At 43.7% G+C, this 19,529-nt stretch overlaps 1 protein-coding gene across 2 annotated transcripts in view; it reads right to left on the reverse strand.

The window, feature by feature from the left end:
• The window catches only part of mtss1la (MTSS I-BAR domain containing 2a), a 26,889-nt gene extending 15,342 nt beyond the window's left edge, over positions 1 to 11,547 (reverse strand). For both annotated transcript variants that reach the window (XM_080842875.1, XM_080842874.1), the window contains exons 1-3: positions 11,434 to 11,547; positions 6,630 to 6,691; positions 6,283 to 6,356 (exon numbers count right to left, since the gene is read on the reverse strand). In XM_080842875.1, coding sequence (XP_080699001.1) covers positions 6,283 to 6,356; positions 6,630 to 6,691; positions 11,434 to 11,502 — 205 coding nt within the window. In that variant the 5' untranslated portion in view covers positions 11,503 to 11,547. The remainder of the gene's footprint in view (positions 1 to 6,282; positions 6,357 to 6,629; positions 6,692 to 11,433) is intronic.
• Between the last annotated feature and the right edge of the window lie 7,982 nt (positions 11,548 to 19,529).

Raw genomic sequence — 19,529 nt, forward strand, 5'->3', positions numbered from 1 at the left:
ACACACACACACACAAGAAAGACATTGTTTCATGCATAGAAACATGAAAGCAATAAGGAATTAACAACACCCACACACATTGTTCAACAAAAAGAACCATGGTGAGTAACACACACACACAAACACACACACACACACACACACACACACACACACACACACACACACACACACACACACACACACACACCTGCCAGCGTCTTTTTCTCCTTCCCCTCTGGGGGGAGATCAGCTGACAGCCTCATCCTGAAGACCTCAGAAACTTCCTGCAGCCAGCTCTATTCCTCATCAGACACACACACACACATACACACACACAAACAGGCACGCACACACACACACACAGACACACACACACCCACACCCACACACACAATGTCATAGGCTACCAGTTCTGGACAGTATTTGCGTGCCTCTGAGAAAGTGTTGAGAAAGTGTGAGAGAGCTTCAGGTGTATGAGGCATAATAGGAAAGCTTTATAACTGATACTTTATAACTAAAACTGTGTAATCATCCTCACAGTAGCATGTGTGCTAATGTATTCTGCATCTGTAGCAAAGGGAGAGTACTCCGCTATGCTGTGAGGGATGCTAAAAGATCTACCACCACAGTGTTAATTATTCACACCATGTCTCTGTTTGTCTTTCTCTCTCTCTCTGGCACACACATATACACACACATACGTGTGTGGAGACACACGCGCAGCACGCGCGCCCACACACACACACACACACACACACACTCCACTTTGAGCTGAGTGAGTGAGACACTGAGCTCTTTCAGGAAGAGAGGATTAGAAGCAATCTGAGGAATAAAATAAACCCTTCTCTCACTTTTTGGGTGCGTGTGTGTGTGTGTGTGTGTGTGTGTGTGTGTGTGTGTGTGTGTGTTTGGGTGTGTGTGTGCATTTGGGGGAGAGGGTGCAGGTGCAGGGGATGTGTGGTTGCTTCAGGGCATCAGTGTTTCAGTGTGTGTGAAGTCACCCCCCTCATTCTTTTTCTACCTCTCTTCTCTTTTCCTCTTCCTCTCCCCCTCTGTCTCTCTTCTCAAGTCGCCTTTGCTCTTTCCTTCACTTCTCTCTCTCACTCCTTCCCTCCATTTATTAAATCAACTGTGTTACAGAGAATTTCACTCCCGGCTCAGTCCTCGCTGTGGTTTAGTTGTGTTATGCTTGTGTGTATACTGAAAATAATATTTTACTTGTGTGTTTCGGTTGTGTGTAGTGTGTGTAGTTGATAATCTGTGGTCATATCACAGTCTTCATTTGCATAATTGCAGCTGGAATTTCCGTCCAAAAGGGATTCCAATATAATATCCCTTATCACCTCTAAACGAACTCAGTAGTTACAAACACACACACACACCCTTAGATGAACCCTTATACATTCTCTTCTCTCAACCAAAAGCTGTCTTTGCGAGTGGAGATTTCTGGAGCTTTAGAATAAACAGACCCCGATCAGTGTCAGCAGAAATACAGAGACAAACCATGTGTACACGCAAGGACACAGACACATTCAAGATCCTGACATGCTTAAGGTCACGGTCATAGGTAAAGGCACATGCACATTCACATTCACACGCACACGCATAAGACATAGCATTCACAGTCAGGAATAGATACACACACACACACTTGCATACACGCAAACACACACACACACACAAACTCACATACATACACACACACACAGACACACACACACACACACACACACACACACACACACACACACACACACACACACACATATACACAGGCACACATACATGCACACACACATACACACATACACACATACACACGCACACACACATACAGACACACACACACAATCTTGCTCAAACCCATGCTGAGCAGCAACATGAGCTATTTGACTCAAGTCTCAGAGCTGACTGGATTCAGCTGTGCTGCGACTCACCCGTGTCTGCTGTGAATTACTATGTGTGTGTCTCTGTGTGTGTGTGTGTGTGTGTGTGTGTGTGTGTGTGTGTGTGCTGCTGTGTCTTGTATGTGCTGGATTTCAAAGCCACCTGGATATATTTGTGGATACCACTTTCTATGTTATATGTTCTATGTTTCTATGTTCTATGGTGTGTGTGCCTATGTATGCTTTGTGTCTGTATGTGAGCTTTAAGTGTACGTATAAGGACAATATGCATGTGTGTGCATCTGTGATTGTGTGGCTGTTTGTGGATGTACAATGTATAGATTGTTCAAGTGTAGTGTATGTGTGTGCGTGGGTGTTTGTGTGTGTGGGTGGGTGCATATGTGTGTGTGTGTTTGTTTCTTTGTGAAAACCTTTGTTTTTGCATAAAAGTGCGGGGGTACATGTGTGTGTGTGTGTGTGTGTGTGTGTGTGTGTGTGTGTTTACGGCCTCTCCTCTGAGACTTCCTGCCAGGGGATAGCACTGAGGCTAAAAATACTTGTCTGTCCCGTCATTCTCCAGATGTGTTTTTCATTAGCTACCACAAGCAGAGAGGCAAGAGAGAGGAGCAGTCAAAAAGACCTCTACAACTCATGTGTGTGTGTATAAATGTGTGTGTGTGTGTGTGCGTGCGTGTGTGTGAGTGTTGGAGTATGTGTGTAAGTATGTGGGTGTATGTTACTCAATCATGGCTCTCACATACTATCACATACTAAGTCAGTCAATAAAAATCTACAGAGCCTTTTTTTACAGAGACTTCTTCTTCAGTAAGGAGGTCCATACACAGGAAGTCGTCTATTGTCTAGGCCTTTGCCCTTTTCAAGCACAACGTCTGACTTTCAAACGATCTACATCGACAGACCTGTGTGTGAAGGGTGAGGTAACTGTCAGGTTGTGTGTGAGATCAGACTGTGGTAAAGGTGGAGTGTGAGACTGAGGCTCATTCTTACCAGTGCCCTAGAGTCCAGATGGCTGATACAAATGCACACTCAAAAACACACACACACACACACACACACACACACACACACACACACACACACACACACACACACACACTCACACACACACACACACACACACACAAGCACCATCTGCCAGCCTAGAGAAGATTAGTAGCACTCTGCACCCACTGATACACACACCCACCCACGCCCACATACAGATCAGTGGAATCTGAGTCTTTGTGTCAGGATGAGGTAAAGAGGCTTACATGCCTTGGCCTCTACACTGCACAAGCTGAGGAAATCCCACGCAGTCTGCCTGTCACACTCCCTCACCTACATACATACAAACACACACACACAAACACACACACACACACACACACACACACTCTCCCTCACCTACATACATACAAACACACACACACTGATATCACTGACTGATGCTCTTTTGCACACATGCATACACAATCACACACACTCACTCACCTACAGACACACAAACACACTCTCATTGACTCATTAGTGAACACACAAGCATACACAGAAGCACACACACACACACACACACACACACACACACACACACACACACACACACACACATTTCATGAAGACTCATGATAAAGGCCCTAATACATCATCATTAGGTCTTTCATCAGGAAAACAGACCACTGAGGTATTCACCCCTCACAGTCAGTATAAACACACACAGCACTATTTTTAGGCAGGAAAGTTCACTCTAGGGCCCCATGCAGTCTTAAGGTATTACTCAGAGAAAGACAAGACAGCTTCAGTGTGAGTGTGCGCGCGTGTGCATATGTGAGTGTGTGTGTGTATGCATCTGTGTGTCTGTGTGTGCATATGTGTGTGTGTGTGTGTGTGTGTGTGTGTGTGTGTGTGTGTGTGTGTGTGGGTGTGTGTGGGTGTGTGTGTGTGTGTGTGTGCGTGCGTGCAGGGCCAGTGTAATAGATGCCTGGGCCCACCCTAATAAAGTAAAAATACACTTGACAGCAGGCTTTATATTCAATGCCATGCTTTGATGTTACGTGAACTTGACTCTCATTCATAAACATTTAAAATACAGGCTTGTATGAAATCATATCACATTAGTAGCTATAAATAAAATAAATGTCAAAATTATGAGTTACTGACAATCACTTATACAATCTAAAGTCAGCGTTATGTAAAACACAATGCCATTGGCACATGTAGGCTAAGTGAGTGAATGTAAACCGTAAAGCACAACAGCAGCCCCTGAGATTTACGCCCTTGTGTTGCCATCCGCCACACAGTAGCCTGATGTACATGATAAGGACCACATGTTGACGAACGTGGCAAACGTAGTAACAACAACAATGCCCCTCCTTGCTCTATGGATGCCCCAGCGTTTCTGTCTTCTTGTTCTAGAAATGTAGCCATTCGCTCCCACACCTGTATGTCATTATTTTATGCTTCTGAGCACCAAATTTGTGAGTTTTTGACAACTCAATTTTGTAAATTGGTGGGTGTTGACAAATAACATAGGTTTTGGCTACCCTTAGGACCAAACCATTCAAGTGGTCTAAATATTCCACCAATCAATGTCCAACATTTATGAGAGATCACTCTCTTTCCTGGGCTGGGCCGGGGACAACTTCCCGGTTGCTCCCCCTAGACGGCGGGCCTATGTGTGGACGTCTTTCTGTCTGAGTGTGTGTTTTTATAGACTACCTTCAAACAGAATCCGCTCTATTAAACACTCAGACAGCAAGCTGTAAACATCACCACCCATGTGCCCAACAGATGCCCAGAGAAAGAGAGAGAGAAAGAAGAAGAAAGGACGGTGAGAAAAAAGGGAGAGTAAGAACAAGAAAATGAGAAAGACAGACTGAGTGGGAGTGAGAGATGTAGAACTGTTAAGGAGAATATAAAAAAGATCAAACCAGTTTTTCAATTTCTGTTTCATCTGTCTGCCTGCTGTCATATACTTCTCCACTTCCGTTTAATCAGAGATTAAACCAGTAACAGACACAGCAACATTAGAGCCACTTTAACTCTAACTAAACTATTTTGGCATTTAATAAAACTAGGGGACAAGAATGAGTCAATAACTGTAATCAGTGGAGTAGGTCAGGCCTTCTTTTAGTGTGCATGTGAGTGTGTGTGTGTGTGTGTGTGTGTGTGTGTGTGTGTGTGTGTGTGTGTGTGTGTGTGTGTGTGTGTGTGTGTGGTTGTGTGTGTGTGTGTGTGTGTGTGTGCGTATGAGTGTGTGTGTGTGCATGTGAGTGTGTGTCTGGAATGTGTGTCTCTGGATGAGTGTCTATGTGTGTAGCAGTATCCAGTTGTGTCAGCAGTACCCCCCACCCCTAACTGCAGTATTGCTGTATTAATGCCATGGGATTAAATGGCTGCTTTTGGCTGGTGCTCTATCCTGTCCAAAGTCCTCCTCGTCCCTCAAAGCCAGACTAGACTACACTGTAGACTAGCATGACAACTACAGCCTATTCACAAGGGAGTAGCCAAAAAACAACTTGCTTTAACAAAAACACCATTACTAAACATCCCTCCTGAAGCACGCGCACACACACACACACATACACACACACATTCCACAACACTGCAGTACTTTTTCAGCAGACAACAGACGTCATTTACGACGATCGAAATTAAAGAGGTTCATTGACATCTGGTAATAATTTATCACAGCACATTTGGATATTGGAGTTTTTTAAGACTTAAAAAGTGTGTATGTGAGAGTGTGTGTGTGTGTGTGTGTTTGTGTGTGTGTGTGTGCGTTTGTGTGCATATCCTGTGTTTGCGCATTTGCTTGACTGTAAGGATGTCTCCCTGCTCACAGCCTGCCATTCATCTTGATGTTATGCGTATAAAATCTTTCCAATTCGAAATGCATCATACATATTTAACCCATATGGGCTGCGCTTTCTAAATTGTTTGCCTATTTGTTTCCACACATAACTGTTATGAATTTGGATGCTGGTATTAAAATGTGGGAGATTTCATCTTCTCTGTACACTCCAGACTTAGCATTCCCCCCGCTCTGTAAGCTGGCCAAACAGATTTGGATGTGCACAAAATAACCCCCACCACTCCAAAATCAGGTCACACCAATCTCTGCTGCATTTCATCAACCCTATAAAAAACACCCACAGACACGCTCACAAGCACAGATTCAGAAAAATTTGAACAACACACACACAGGCACACACATACATGGATGCACACACATATAATCCCTCCCTCTCTCTGTCTCTCTTGTTTTCTATCATATAATGGATGATATTCTGATGTCATTGTACTCACATATATCTTGGTTTGTGCTGATTCAACCTGCAATACACAAAGCTGTGTGCCGGAATATGTGTGTGTGTGTGTGTGTGTGTGTGTGTGTGTGTGTGTGTGTTTCCTTTACCTCTTGCATTTGTGGCCATGTCCGCAACTTTCTGAAAGGCATCAAGGAAGGCAGCTGTAGCCAGCACAGTGGTCCTGTGAAGCACACGCAAACACAAACAGAGAGAGAGATAGAAAGGGAGATGGAATGTGTCAATCAATCATCCATCTCTGAATTTACCACACAACATAATTCTACATTTGACGTATTATGCCCTGTGACATGTGCCAGTAACATGCTACATCTGTAATAACTATGTGACTACACAACAAGGACTATTTCATACTAATGTAGCAAATAAATCATATTGGAGAATGGGAACTTGGGAGGTGGCCTTGTCTAAGCCGTGGGCGGTTGGTCATTCTCACCTAAGTTGGGAGTGTAGCTTGGTGGCTTTGGCAGTGAAGTCCTCCCAAACAGGGTATGAGTTCTGCAGAGAGAGAAGAAGCTCAAACAGTTATAACACCTGTATTCACCTCTCATCCACACACACACACAATCACACATTCCAACCAATCTGACACATTCCAACAAATCTGACATCCAGAGAGCAACAGAGAACACACAGATGCACGAACACACACACACACACACACACACACACACACACACACACACACACACACACACACACACACACACACACACACACACACACAGATGATCTCCAGATGTCTTGTTGTGTTTCTCACACAAACATTTGAAAAAGAGGGCCTCCAGGAGCAGCCTCCCTATACTGCCAGGAGTAATAAAGACTGTAGAAAGAGAGCGAAAGAGAAATAAAGTGAGAGAGAGCGAGAGAGAGAGAGAAAGAAAGAGAGAAATGCCTGCCAGTCATCTAACATCCTAACCCTGTCAACAACGCCTATCATCCATTCAGAGTGTCTGTGGTGATATGTGATGAGGGAGAAATAGTCACAATCGGTGCATGACCATGAGGTCTAGGTGCTCAAAATGAGCGTTTTGATCTGTGTGTGTGTGTGTGTGTGCGTGTGTGTGTGTGTGTGTGTGTGTGCTGTGCGTGTGTGTTTGAGAGAGAACATTTTTATTTCTGCTGATTTGGCAAATTCCATCACACAACAACTGGAAAATATACTTAGACTACGCATCGTCTTCCTAAAATTCTGAAAGATGTATTGCTGTTTCTGTTAAATCTCTATAAGCCTTTAAAAAACTAGGACCAGTGAACACAGTTGTGTACATCAGTGACTACTTAAACCCTGGCTACATTTTCCTCCTGTTCCTACCATTCTGGAAGTAGCCCAGAAAAGCAGCCGTCTCGCGCGGATCGGGCCCGGGGATCTGGGATTGCATCCACTCAGCGGCATGAGGTCATGGCTTACAAAAGAACCAAAAAATGTAAACAGCTCTATAACTGTTTCAAGACACGGGATATGACTGTGCCAGAGCTCCCAGAATGGCAGCAAGAGTACAATCAACGCTCCTCGAAGCAGCAAACCACAGCCTTTCTACACCCAGTTTTACTGTGGTGGTCTCTGTGGGAGGATTCCCTGTTGGTCTCAGAATGGTGGAAGTAGAAACATAAACAGAATCTAAAGATCTCATAGGTCTGGGCCACTAACTCTCAGGTTGGCTGCAAAGTGAGCTGCTATATGCGGCTACTCTACACCCAGCTTTACTGCCATTCTGTGGGAGGATTCCCTTTTGGTTCTGTGAGTCATTTGTTATCCGTTGAACAGACCAACACACAACTCCAAATGGCTTCTATTGGAGAAAGCATCTGGCTGTGTTTGACAGCAGATGTGGAACCACTGAGAACAGGGAAACCCCCTTGTCATTGTCCCAACATGAGATTGAAAACGACATCTCAACAGAACTGGGCATCTATTTCGCTGGCATGCTAATTCAATTTGTAATACATCTCATAGAAGGATACTGTGAGAAAGACTACCTGACACCAGCCTAGAGTACAAAGACAATTATAGCAAGGCTTTATGGAAACCTGCATGCTAGGATGCAGAGAGGGGTCTATTTCTGGAACCTATTTTTGTCCGTCTCAGTGAAAGCCCTGGTCCTCTCCCATATGGCATCTATCGGTTCCCATCACATTTCCTCCCGCCTCCAAACTGCCAATCCATACAGCGTCCTCTCCACTGTGTCTCATCCCTCACGCTGGCCTGCCTGTCACACTAAATGAATTTGCAGTTATTCAGCAGCCACAGCTTTCCCATAATGAGAGCACATGCAGTGCGAGTGATTTTACATCAGTCCAGTGAGCAACTGCCCATTGATTTTGTTAGTCATGGGAGGGGGGACAAACGCTACCAAAATAGCAATGATGACAATGCAAGAATCCAATTTAGAATTCAAAATTGTGGATGTTTTAGCAAGTCTGATTGGTTGTCTAGCCCTATATTTGACAAAAGGCTGCTTGTCGGGGGCCTGTTCATCCTGTCCGATACTTACCGGCAGACTATATCCCTTATGTGTGTACAGGCCATACAGTATATATAAACAGATAAGGAAATAGTAAACTGTGTTCACTAATCTTGATAAAAGACACAGAGGTTTCTAGAAAACATCAGGAGTTTGATGAGCTGTTGTCCCCAGCTGACACCAAAGGTGACTGAAATGAGCGTCCTCTTTCCGGTGGGGCCCTGGGAACGTATTGACATGCTATGCTAAAATATCTGATTGGAATTGAGCTGTAGTGGGACCCTGGGGCTTTGTTAACATCGCAGAGAATAGCCGAACAGGCCTGAATCTGGGCCTGCTAGAGTCAGGTGTGACCAGGAATACTGTAACACTATCCTGATAGAAGAAAACTGTTTTCTTTATAGCAGTTACCTCTCGACATAGCAGCTGGTTGCCCTGGCCCAACTATGGGCCAGATCCCACCTGGATTTAGCCTTTTCCAGAGTCGATTGTTTCCTCAGTGATGCTGTCCTCCCATCTTTGATTTGAAACTGAGCCGTAGTGTCAGTGGCTGGAGGCCGGCCAAGGCCGAGGCCCATCACCGGTTCGGTGTGAACTCACGGCTGACCGATCGACCCAGCGTTGCCCTTTCCATCCTGATCAGCCCACAGCACATGATCAGCAGCAGGGGAGGACTGTGAAGCCCTAACCAGTGCAGCAACACTGACAGTTCCCATTCATCAGACAGTATTTACACACTGGATTCCAGTCTAGTGCAGTAATTTTCAGGTTTGGCAGGCGATGGAGTAAAACTCACACACACACACACACACACACACACACACAGACACACACACACACACACACACACACACGTACATGCACACTCACTCAAATCCCTAATGGATCTGATATGACTCAAGTTGAAAGGTCCAAGTTAGCATAAGTGGAAAGAAAACTTCATGATGTCAGAACATTAACCCCCAACTATTCAAGAAGCAATGGCGGACTATTTGTGGGGCAGGTCTGTGGCCTAATAAATCAGGGCTAGTGCAAGGCTATCAGCAGTGGTATTAACATAACTGGGTAAGACAGGCTGAGCACGGGCATACTGTGAAAGTAAGAGGGTTAGAGAGAGAGAACCGTGCGGGTGGGACAGCAACGGAAACAGAGAAATTAAGACAGTGAGAGTGAGAGAGATGCAGAAAGCGAGATGGACAGAAGGAGAGAGGGAGAGAGAGAGACAGAAGACGCGAAGGAGGGAAAGGTGCGGTAATTGAATCCGACTAATCCGATGAGTGATTGCTGAGGTCAGCACATGAAAAAGTGAAAGAGGATATTCCACATGATGCCCTCTCAACGGCCTACATTCCATGTCACTGGCGAGGGCGAGGGGTCAACTTCGTTCCCATTCGCTCGGCCCATGTGAGACATATTGGAATTCATTAGTTAATTAGCAAATCGTTAGTGGATGCATGTCTGATAGAGAAGCACATGTGATTTTGTTTGTTGGCTGATGGCCAGTCCAACAGACAGGCTGATTGGGGACAGGCTGGGACAGGAGAGTTCAACCCAGATGCTCCAAGGATTCACCTATGCATCTACCACACATGCCCACATTTCCTAATGCATAACAGTCACAGCCTCCAGGCTTGGCACCAAATCTCATCTAAAGCCCTCTCATATGCGAATGATAATGTGTCTTTGTGTGTGTATATGTGTGTGCGTCAGCATGTGTGTATGTGTATGCACCTGCTCCTGTAGGTGTGTTACACATATTATTTACGCATGCATCACTACACATATTTTCCAGTCCTCAGGTAGTTTTTTGTATATATGAGACATCTGGCCTACTTTCTGGTGGTGAAGCTCTGAAATATGCAAACCATCTTAACAGGGCGTCGCCTAATCCAATTATTCTCTAAATAAAACAGGTTAAATAATAGCTTCTGACACTGCCGATCTCTGCATAGTCTTAAGCGTTTTCTATCTTGTAACATACATCCAATATTAAACACAGTATGTTGTTATGGGTTTATTATAGTCCTTCAACCTTGAAGCGTTCCGTTTGATATAAGTTTTATTTAATGGAAAACACGTTTATTTGCCCTCGAAAAATGTGATATCCTCCAAAATGTATTTGCAGCTGTGGCTTACGCACGCGGTTGATAAGGAAACCCCTTTCAAAGGAAAGAAAACGATAACGTTTACTGAGCATCCTGACATTGTTAATTGCTCGTATGGCAACTTTCAGCCCCACACGGATACTGTCAGTAACAATAACAACCGGCACTGATATATGGGTGCTGTCGCCCTAACAACCCCCATCGCCTTAGAGAATTGATGCCTACTAAAATGAATACTTCAGAGGATTTGTTGTTTTTTCTCTCTATTTAATTGCAATGACCCAATATGTTGGTTAAAGCTGGATTTGGTGCTAAATTTGACTACGAGAGGCAACATGTCGCCTATCCATGGCTGCTTAAGGCATTGGACATTGTTACAACGTGTTCGTGTATTCTCTTTGATGCTCGAGAGTGGAAAGGGGCGAATCGAAACCAAATAAATGTTGTTATGTAGGCTACCAATTCATACTGGCACCAACAAAATAATCTGCCCGAATTTAAAGGTCTCTGTGGTGTTTCGGGTGCCATAACAAAGCGATTTCACCCACGCTGGTAGGCTACCAGTAAAGAGACAAACCCTCACTGGGCTTGAACGCCTCAAGTCATTGGAGAAAACAAAGACAATGAAATGGCAAAGATCATTTACACTGCACATGGCGTGTTATCTTACCTTCATATCGTTTACAACAGCCTGGAATAATCCACCCAGAGCCCCGCACTCCCTCTCCACGCTCTCCATCTTCTCTGAAATCCTCGAAGGACTAAGCGCTAAATGAATGAATCGGTGAGAAATGTACTACAATAACAACAGTCATTTCAACATCAAGAATAGTAAGGTCCCGTTTCCATAACTGCCCGATGATATTTTCTTCGTCCAAGGTGGGAACGCGAGTGAAGAGAACAACGTCAAAAAAAACGAAGGCAACAAAAACAAAACAATAACCCAGCTCTGCCGGTCCCCGGTCCCTCTGTAGCCGTAGTGATGGTAAGGGTCAAAAGACGGGGTTGTGCTTCCCTACCCCCAATCTACACTGCACTCACGAACAAAACGAAATAATGACTCCCGTGTATCCGTTCATGTTCTCGAAGAAGTTTAGAACACATCCAATATGAATCCCAGCACGGGGTGCACAATGCAATGGCGACACACGTCTGCGCTTTATGGTCCAACAGTTCTGATATGATATGGATGTTAGAGAGGACTCAATAGTAACAGCCCTTAGACAGCAGGAGTGGTGAAATCCGACTCCCGAAACGTGAAAGCGACCGACCGATCACAGTGAGAGAGGGAGAGAGAGGGAGAGCGTGATGGAGGAAGGGAGGAGAGAGAGAGGGAGGGACATTCGGGTGGACATCTGGTTAGCTGGTCTGAATGGGACGTCGACACAATTGTGGGAGCAGTGGTGTTTAAAAGTGCCTTTGTGCCCAAGATGGAGTTTATGCTTAGTTGAGTCCAAAAGAAGGGAAGCTACATTAGGAGCACGAGTAAGAATTCTGAACAATCCATGGAGTCAGAATACTTTCAACCTCTCTCACATAATGAATGTAGCTTTGCTTCTCCCGATTAAAATCGCATCGGTTCTATTTCAAAATCGATTGTCATCTAGAGCATCTGTTTGCTGTGTGTGTGCAAAGTCATACAAAGTCTTCGAAGTAAAAATATACGGTAAAGTTTAATTTAAATCACGTTCAAATGTAGGCGACTGTATGGCGTTCTTTAGCGATCAGATAAGCAGGACACGTAACGATATAAGGAGACGTAAAAGAAGACGCCGGGGTACCTCATTGTTAAAAGATGTGAAGTAACGATTGACAGCCAACTGATTTCTGACAAAAAGGCATTGTATAACCTACTGCTCGTGGTGCACAGAGGGGGAAGTAGAAAGATGTCAAAGCAAATCTCAATTCAGATGTAAATTAACATAGCCTAATGACATTACTGACAACTTTGCATATACTGTAACTGAAGTTTACTTATCCTGGACTATGGTCAATTCCCAATCTTCCTCTCCATAATCAGATGTCAGATTGGGATCTGTTAACCCAATTTAAAAGCCTACTTTATTTTTCAAGTCTCTGTTATCAGCCAATACATAAAAAAATGTACTACGAGAGATTAAAATCCCCATGCTTCTATTTAAAGGCACCCAGTGCAACTTTATGTAAATATTCAATGAAAAATAAACATTCAATTCCTAGTCTTTTTTACACGTAGTAAGTTTCAATAACTCCATACCATTACATATCGACATTCAAAGAGCAAAGATGAGACGTCGTTGTGTGTTGAGAACTGATAGAAAATCGTAAACAACAACAATCGCCGGTGGGGAGAAGCCATTTTTCCATTGACTGGAAGCCTGCTTTATTTATTGTAGGTTACAAAAAATAAAGAAAATGGCGGCGATTGTTGTTGTTATCGATTTTCTATCAGTTCTCACCACACAACGACGTCTCTGCTGCTTGAATGTCGGTATGTAATGGTATGGAGTTATTGAAACTTACTACGTGTAAAAAAGACTAGAAATTGAATGTTTATTTTTAAGCCTCGAAAGTGGCACTGGGTGCCTTTATGGTCAGATGCCTTATTTTATGGGCCATGTGGTGGCAAACAGCTTGGATTGTTGGTAGATTAAGTGGACATTTTCTACATACAGTAGTTAGATTTGTCTTGTGGAATTTACCATGACTGATACCATTTTTGTTGTACACTCTTTAAGAAATGTAATTATTTCTGACTTGGTTCTGCATTATATTAGGTCATAATTACCAGAGATTAAGCATTTTATGTGTCAGTGCAAGTGTTTTTAAGAAGAGGAATTATTATATTTGTGAAACTTCATCGGCTTCTGTCCAATTGACCTTACTTATTGCCCTCACAGTCAATACACATTTCAGACTGGGCCCAGCAAATACCTGATTTCCAACAGTTAAAGGAAATTAGTCTCAAGGGAGAAGGAGTTTTGGTTTGGTTTGGTTCTTCTAAAGTATTTGCACATAAGTCCAAGAGCTGTCACTCAAATGGAAACACACAAAAAATGAAAACCGATGTTTTTCTTTAATCAAAGAGCAAATGGATGGCATTCTACCTATTGCATAATGACCTAACCACAGGGTGGACACCTCTTCCTCTCAGACCACAGGGTTGTCTGGCATGACAGAGGATGAATCTTTGACCTCCACACTTTGAACTTTGTAGCATTCCACATATTTAGGCCTTTGCCCTTACCTCTCGCCCGTTTTATCTTTCATGCCGAGCGGCTCACTGGAGTACATCACACCACCCGTCTGGGGTCACAGGATCAACACCGCTTTGAGACCACAAAGTCCTGATTTACCTTTCTACCTCAACTTCCCAGAATGTTCCATAAGCCCTCGTGGGTTGGCGTAGTTATATAACTTACCAAGAAAAAGGGGAAAAACAGTAGTGAGAGATTTCATATCAAATAAACACATGCTGTTGATCGTCACGGTCTGTTTCATGTGTAGCTGAGTCATGTGAGATATTTAATCTAGTTTCATGTAATTTCCTTATGTGTGTCTTGGCTCTCGCAAATACTTCACCTCGCAAATACTTCAGGATATGGAACTGTTAAATAACTCCGGTAGCATTTGGCTCCGTGTGTATGATTCAAAATTGGGAATATGAGAGAGGAGTCATTTTCAACTAATCAAAGGTATTAGGAGCAATATACTGCTGGTCACAGCAACATGTGGTAAATCTCAGACTTAACCAGCAAGACAACCAGGGACCGAATAACCTCTGACTCATATTCTCTTTCCACAGTGGACACCTCCACAGTGGACACCACTCAGCCTAAATTGGGTAGGAAGTCACATTATCATTTTTAGATGGTTTACTTGTCTGTATAAAGAACACGGACATTCTGTTTCTCAATTTATCAAGTTTAACATCAATATAATGTGTCACAAAAAATATTATGAAATAATGATTGCAATCTTGTCTTTAAACATAGGCATTCCAGATGCCTCATAACACACAAGCCGAAGTGCATCCAACAGCAGCTTGAGATGGGAGTTGAGGTTTTTGGGGGTTGGGTAGCGTTGTTTTGTCCTCCTTGGCAGTTCAACTCGGTACATTCTGTTCATGAAAAACACTCTAAAGCATTTTCACCTCTGATGATGGAGAAGGTCAAGCTCACCCCTCGGAGCCACTTCCTGTTTCGGCAGCTGCAGTTTGTCTCTGGACCCCTAAACCTTGACTTCTGCTCAGCCTCCAGCTGGTTGGGACTCCCAGCACCTCTCCGTCAGATGCCAGCTCTGGCGAGGTGAAGGACCTCCGTGGCAAGTCCTTCACATCCGAAAACCGAAATACAAAAAACACCTGAAATGAGCCCCACACAGAGCTGATGCGTTCCCCATGTCTTATTTGCTACATGTGTGGGTGAAGGGTTAAATACTGAGTACAACTCTACAACACCCCCCCCCCCCCCCCTCCACACCCACACCCACACACACACACATTATGATTGAGTCTTCATGTTGTTTCAAATGTTTCATTTGAAGACTTTAGGACATTACCTCAGAACGAGAAACAAAAACATATATTGATTGAGTTTTGTGTTGTTTCACTGCAGAGAATACCATGCCATAACGACTTAGTAAGATGGACTCTGGATTAGGGGGGAAAGCTATTCTTTAGTGAGATGAAATGATTGTAATGTCCACCAGCTGAGACACAGTTTGGCACAGTTCAACGGTGAGAGCCACTACCAAACAGCTCTATCCAGAGCACTCTGTTACACACTGCACATCTGTGCTGTTTTCCTTTCCAGCATGGGACCCAGAGGCGGGTCATAAATGTTGACAGTACACATGGATGAGGACTGCTCCCACAGGATGCAGGATCAGCCTAATAAATAGTGTATACTCACAGATATCATATACTGTATGTAACCCCACACAGAGAGAAGCATGAGCAAATAAGCATACACATGCAGAAGTGAGTACAACTGGGCTTTAACTACACCAAACATACATGTTGAGAAATGTCAGCTTTTGTGCATGTGAGGTTGGATATACTCACAGCTCATAGCCACACATACACACACACACAAACACAAACACATCTCGTCTCCTGTGGAGCTGTACATAGGATTTCCAGATTTGGGTTTGCAGCACCAGCACAAACATGTGAGCCTCTGGTATTTCCTCCTGTCCTCTCTGGCCCGGGGTCCCCAACAGATCCTCTTCTCCCACCACACCACAGGCACGTGCTCCCCCACGTGCGTCTGACAGACAGAAACACAGGGACAGAGAGAGGGAGGAAGTCAGGATATGGGAGGCTGAGAAAAAAGAAGAGGAGATAGAATGACAGGATGCAGACACCGCATGCATCTTAAATTAAACGGTGGAGCGATGTTTAGTTGACTCAGCAAAACCAACAAAAGTATGGGGAAGGGTTATTTAACATACGCAAAGGTAAACAAACAGACCGGCACACTCACACACACACACAGACACACACACACACACACACACACACACACACACACACAACCAGGCGGATATTCAAACACTCTCAAAACACTCACACACATTTCAAGACAGGGTTACTCTCATTCGTGGAAAACTTAAATACACCTACCCACCTTCACACATAAATGTCAAACTTCCACTCACATACTCACAGAGCCTGGGAAATAAGCAAAGCTAATCTCCCCTCTCACAAACACCTCTTTTGTAAAGAAAATATATCACTCCTTTTTATTTTCTACATCTATTCCTCTTGCGTAACAGTCGACACATGTAAGCACATAAGATGAAAGCCAGTTCTCCTAAAAGCTAACTACAGAACAGTCTGTTCCTTCTTTATCAAGATCCACGATAAATTACAACATCTGGAACCCAGCAAGAGCTTTCAGTCAGTCAGTTTGAAACGGGTGCCCGTTCAGAGACATAAGGCCAGCCGAGGGGGTTCCGTGCAGCACATAGACGTTCTGCATTACCAGAAAACTCAGCGATTGCCCTGTCACTCACTGGCAGACTGATATTCTTCCAGTTCGTGCAAAGACCTTCTTCATGAGTCGCGTCCAATCATGCGTTTGAGAGTTTTCCATGCAACACAGTTTAGTGTCTACCCATAGCCTAGGATCAGGACTAGGACTAAAACTAGGCTCCAGGCCACATCAGAGCCAGATCCGCGTCAAAGTCAGCTGTGACTTATTCAGTTACTCATGAGTCAATTCAATTTTATTATATTTTTTATAGCGCCAAAGCAATACAATTTTCTCAAGGTGCTTTACAGAGCCCAAGGCCTGGCACCCTTTAGACCAAGCACATTGTCGACAGGAGCAACACAAATCTCCCTGTTAATAGGAAGAGGCCTTAATGGTGATGCAGGCAATTATTTACATTGCAGGTAAATACTAGCACAGACTATGGTGTAAAATAAGTGCACAACAGTTTGGTTGGGGTGGGTAGGTGTAGGCTGAGGGTTTCTGCAAGTATATAAGGTAGAAAGACTACAGCAGCATCCCACAGCGAAGACAGTCAAGACTAGAAGGGGAAAAAAGTGACAAAGTGGGTGGATAAAGTTTGGCTACCAATACGCGTGATGGTATGGTTATGAGAAACAATGTTCCAACAGCCATCAGCATTTGCAGACAAAGGTCACCCTATATGAGAGAGGAAATCAATTTGATACAATTAGAAAAACAGATACTTTTAATAACATCAATGTGATAAACAGAAACATTTAGGGTAAACAATTAGCAGTAGGTACTATGGCACCTTTATCAGTATCAGTATTAGCACAATATGTCAACAGGAGGTAGGGCTGGAAGAAAGAGGCTGCCCCGCAGGTTGGATTGGAATTGTTTTTGTTTAGTTTTGATGAGTTATGTTTAGTTTTGGTTGGCTGCCATAGTGCATGTGAATTTTAGTTAGGATAACAAGGGTGGCAGGATACACCACAGTGCACAACTGTCTTGGGACAGCCGCAACACACACCGCATGCCATACCCGGGATCCGTAAAGGCTCTCTTTCCCCGTTGTCTGTAGCCCATTTTTTTGATATTGGGATGTGTTTAGTTGTGATGAATTATGTTAATTATGTTGTTTAGTATGTACATGATGGATCTGATGGCTTGGGTCAAGTGTGTTAGTCAAGAGGTAGTGTTAGCTTTGAGGTTGGACCTCCAGTACCATATTTGGGCAGGGAGAACGTGTGAGAATGAACCCATAGCATCCCGGGGGGGTTGACATGATGTAGACATTGGCCTCTCAGAGCCCATACCTGGAGTCTCATGTCTGCACCCAGAGATGATCCAGCAGAGAAATGCTTCTGTGTACCAGTGCTTCTGCCATGAATACATTCTGGATAAGTACACTCTGTTTTTTGTATCAACTACTGAAGTCATTGCACATGAGACTAAGGCTGTGGAACAGCATATGTCAACAGAACAATCTCAGGGTAAGACGTCGTTCCAAGCAAGGTTAAACTAATAACTCTTGGAGAAATCAGGAACAAAATCAGGAAGTGCGATATTAGGTATTATTACAAATAATTACAACAATCCACAACATTTCCATTATCTTGCTAATTCTAGTAGCATGGCAGTGTGTTTGTTTTCAAATGGAAAGGCTGCTGAAGTGGTTTAACTCAAATCAACTCAAAACTGAGAACCATACGGGGACCCTGAGGGGGAAAAATTCCTTACCTGTTATATACACATACATCATAGTTTACATTGGAACACATTTTACAAGAGGGACTGTCCGTTGTTTTGAACACAACACTCACGCTCTCTAATACATCTTCATTATTATACACTTTTACATTTGATGATTGTTCCATGGTAGGAAAAATAGTTATGTATACGACCTCAAAAAGCTAGACAGGGTCCTTGTTTAAATATGTGTGTGTGTGTGTGTGTGTGTGTGTGTGTGTGTGTGTGTGTGTGTGTGTGTGTGTGTGTGTGTGTGTGAGTAACTCATCCTCACCACTGAGCTCTTTAAATAAACCAGAAATTGGCTGTGGGCTAGAGAGTCTGTTAACACGCCGTCACAACAGCAGAGATTCGGAGCAGGAGGGGCTGGGGTCTGAAGTGAAATATGTATTTTTCTCCTCGGAAAGAGACAGAACTCTCTTGACTCCCACATGAACCATGTTCTGCTAGAGTCTTCCAAACAGAGAAAAACAAAGAGAAAGATGGAAACCAGTGCATGATCACAGCAAGTGGATCATCAAAGATGTTCTCTGACTAGGGAAGTAGGCATGAACATCATGACTTCAGGGCTTCAAATGTCAAGAAAGAACCCTTTAAATTCTCCATGAGATGGGATTACCCTTAAACACCTTCTCACTACTTTTAGTTTAGGTGTTATATAACAATGATGTTTACATGACACAAATGATTTCAGCCTCTCAGATCACCCTCATGGTCACCACAGACAGCATCAGTAACTGGAACAGATCTGGCCCTTGGATGGCATGGATGTGGTTCAGATCAAGGCCAAATTTGTCACAAAATCAAATACTGTATGGATCAAAGCTCTCATTATAAGTAATGTATAACTCACATTTAAGGGCACATGGGTGAGATGGTTATGCCTAAGCCAATAAGCCTAAAATGTTGCATCATCACTGAGCTGAAGTTTCAGATGGTGTTATTGTCACTCATCAGTTGCCTATGCAGCGGACTCCCTCTACTGGACACTGATAGAACAACATGAACCCTGAATCCATTTTTTTCGCAATACATAGTAGAGGAGACTGTATGCTTTTACTTGGCTTGACGTGGCTTT

The sequence above is a fragment of the Sprattus sprattus genome (genome assembly GCF_963457725.1).
Source record: "Sprattus sprattus genome assembly, chromosome: 7".
Lineage (NCBI taxonomy): Eukaryota > Metazoa > Chordata > Actinopteri > Clupeiformes > Clupeidae > Sprattus > Sprattus sprattus.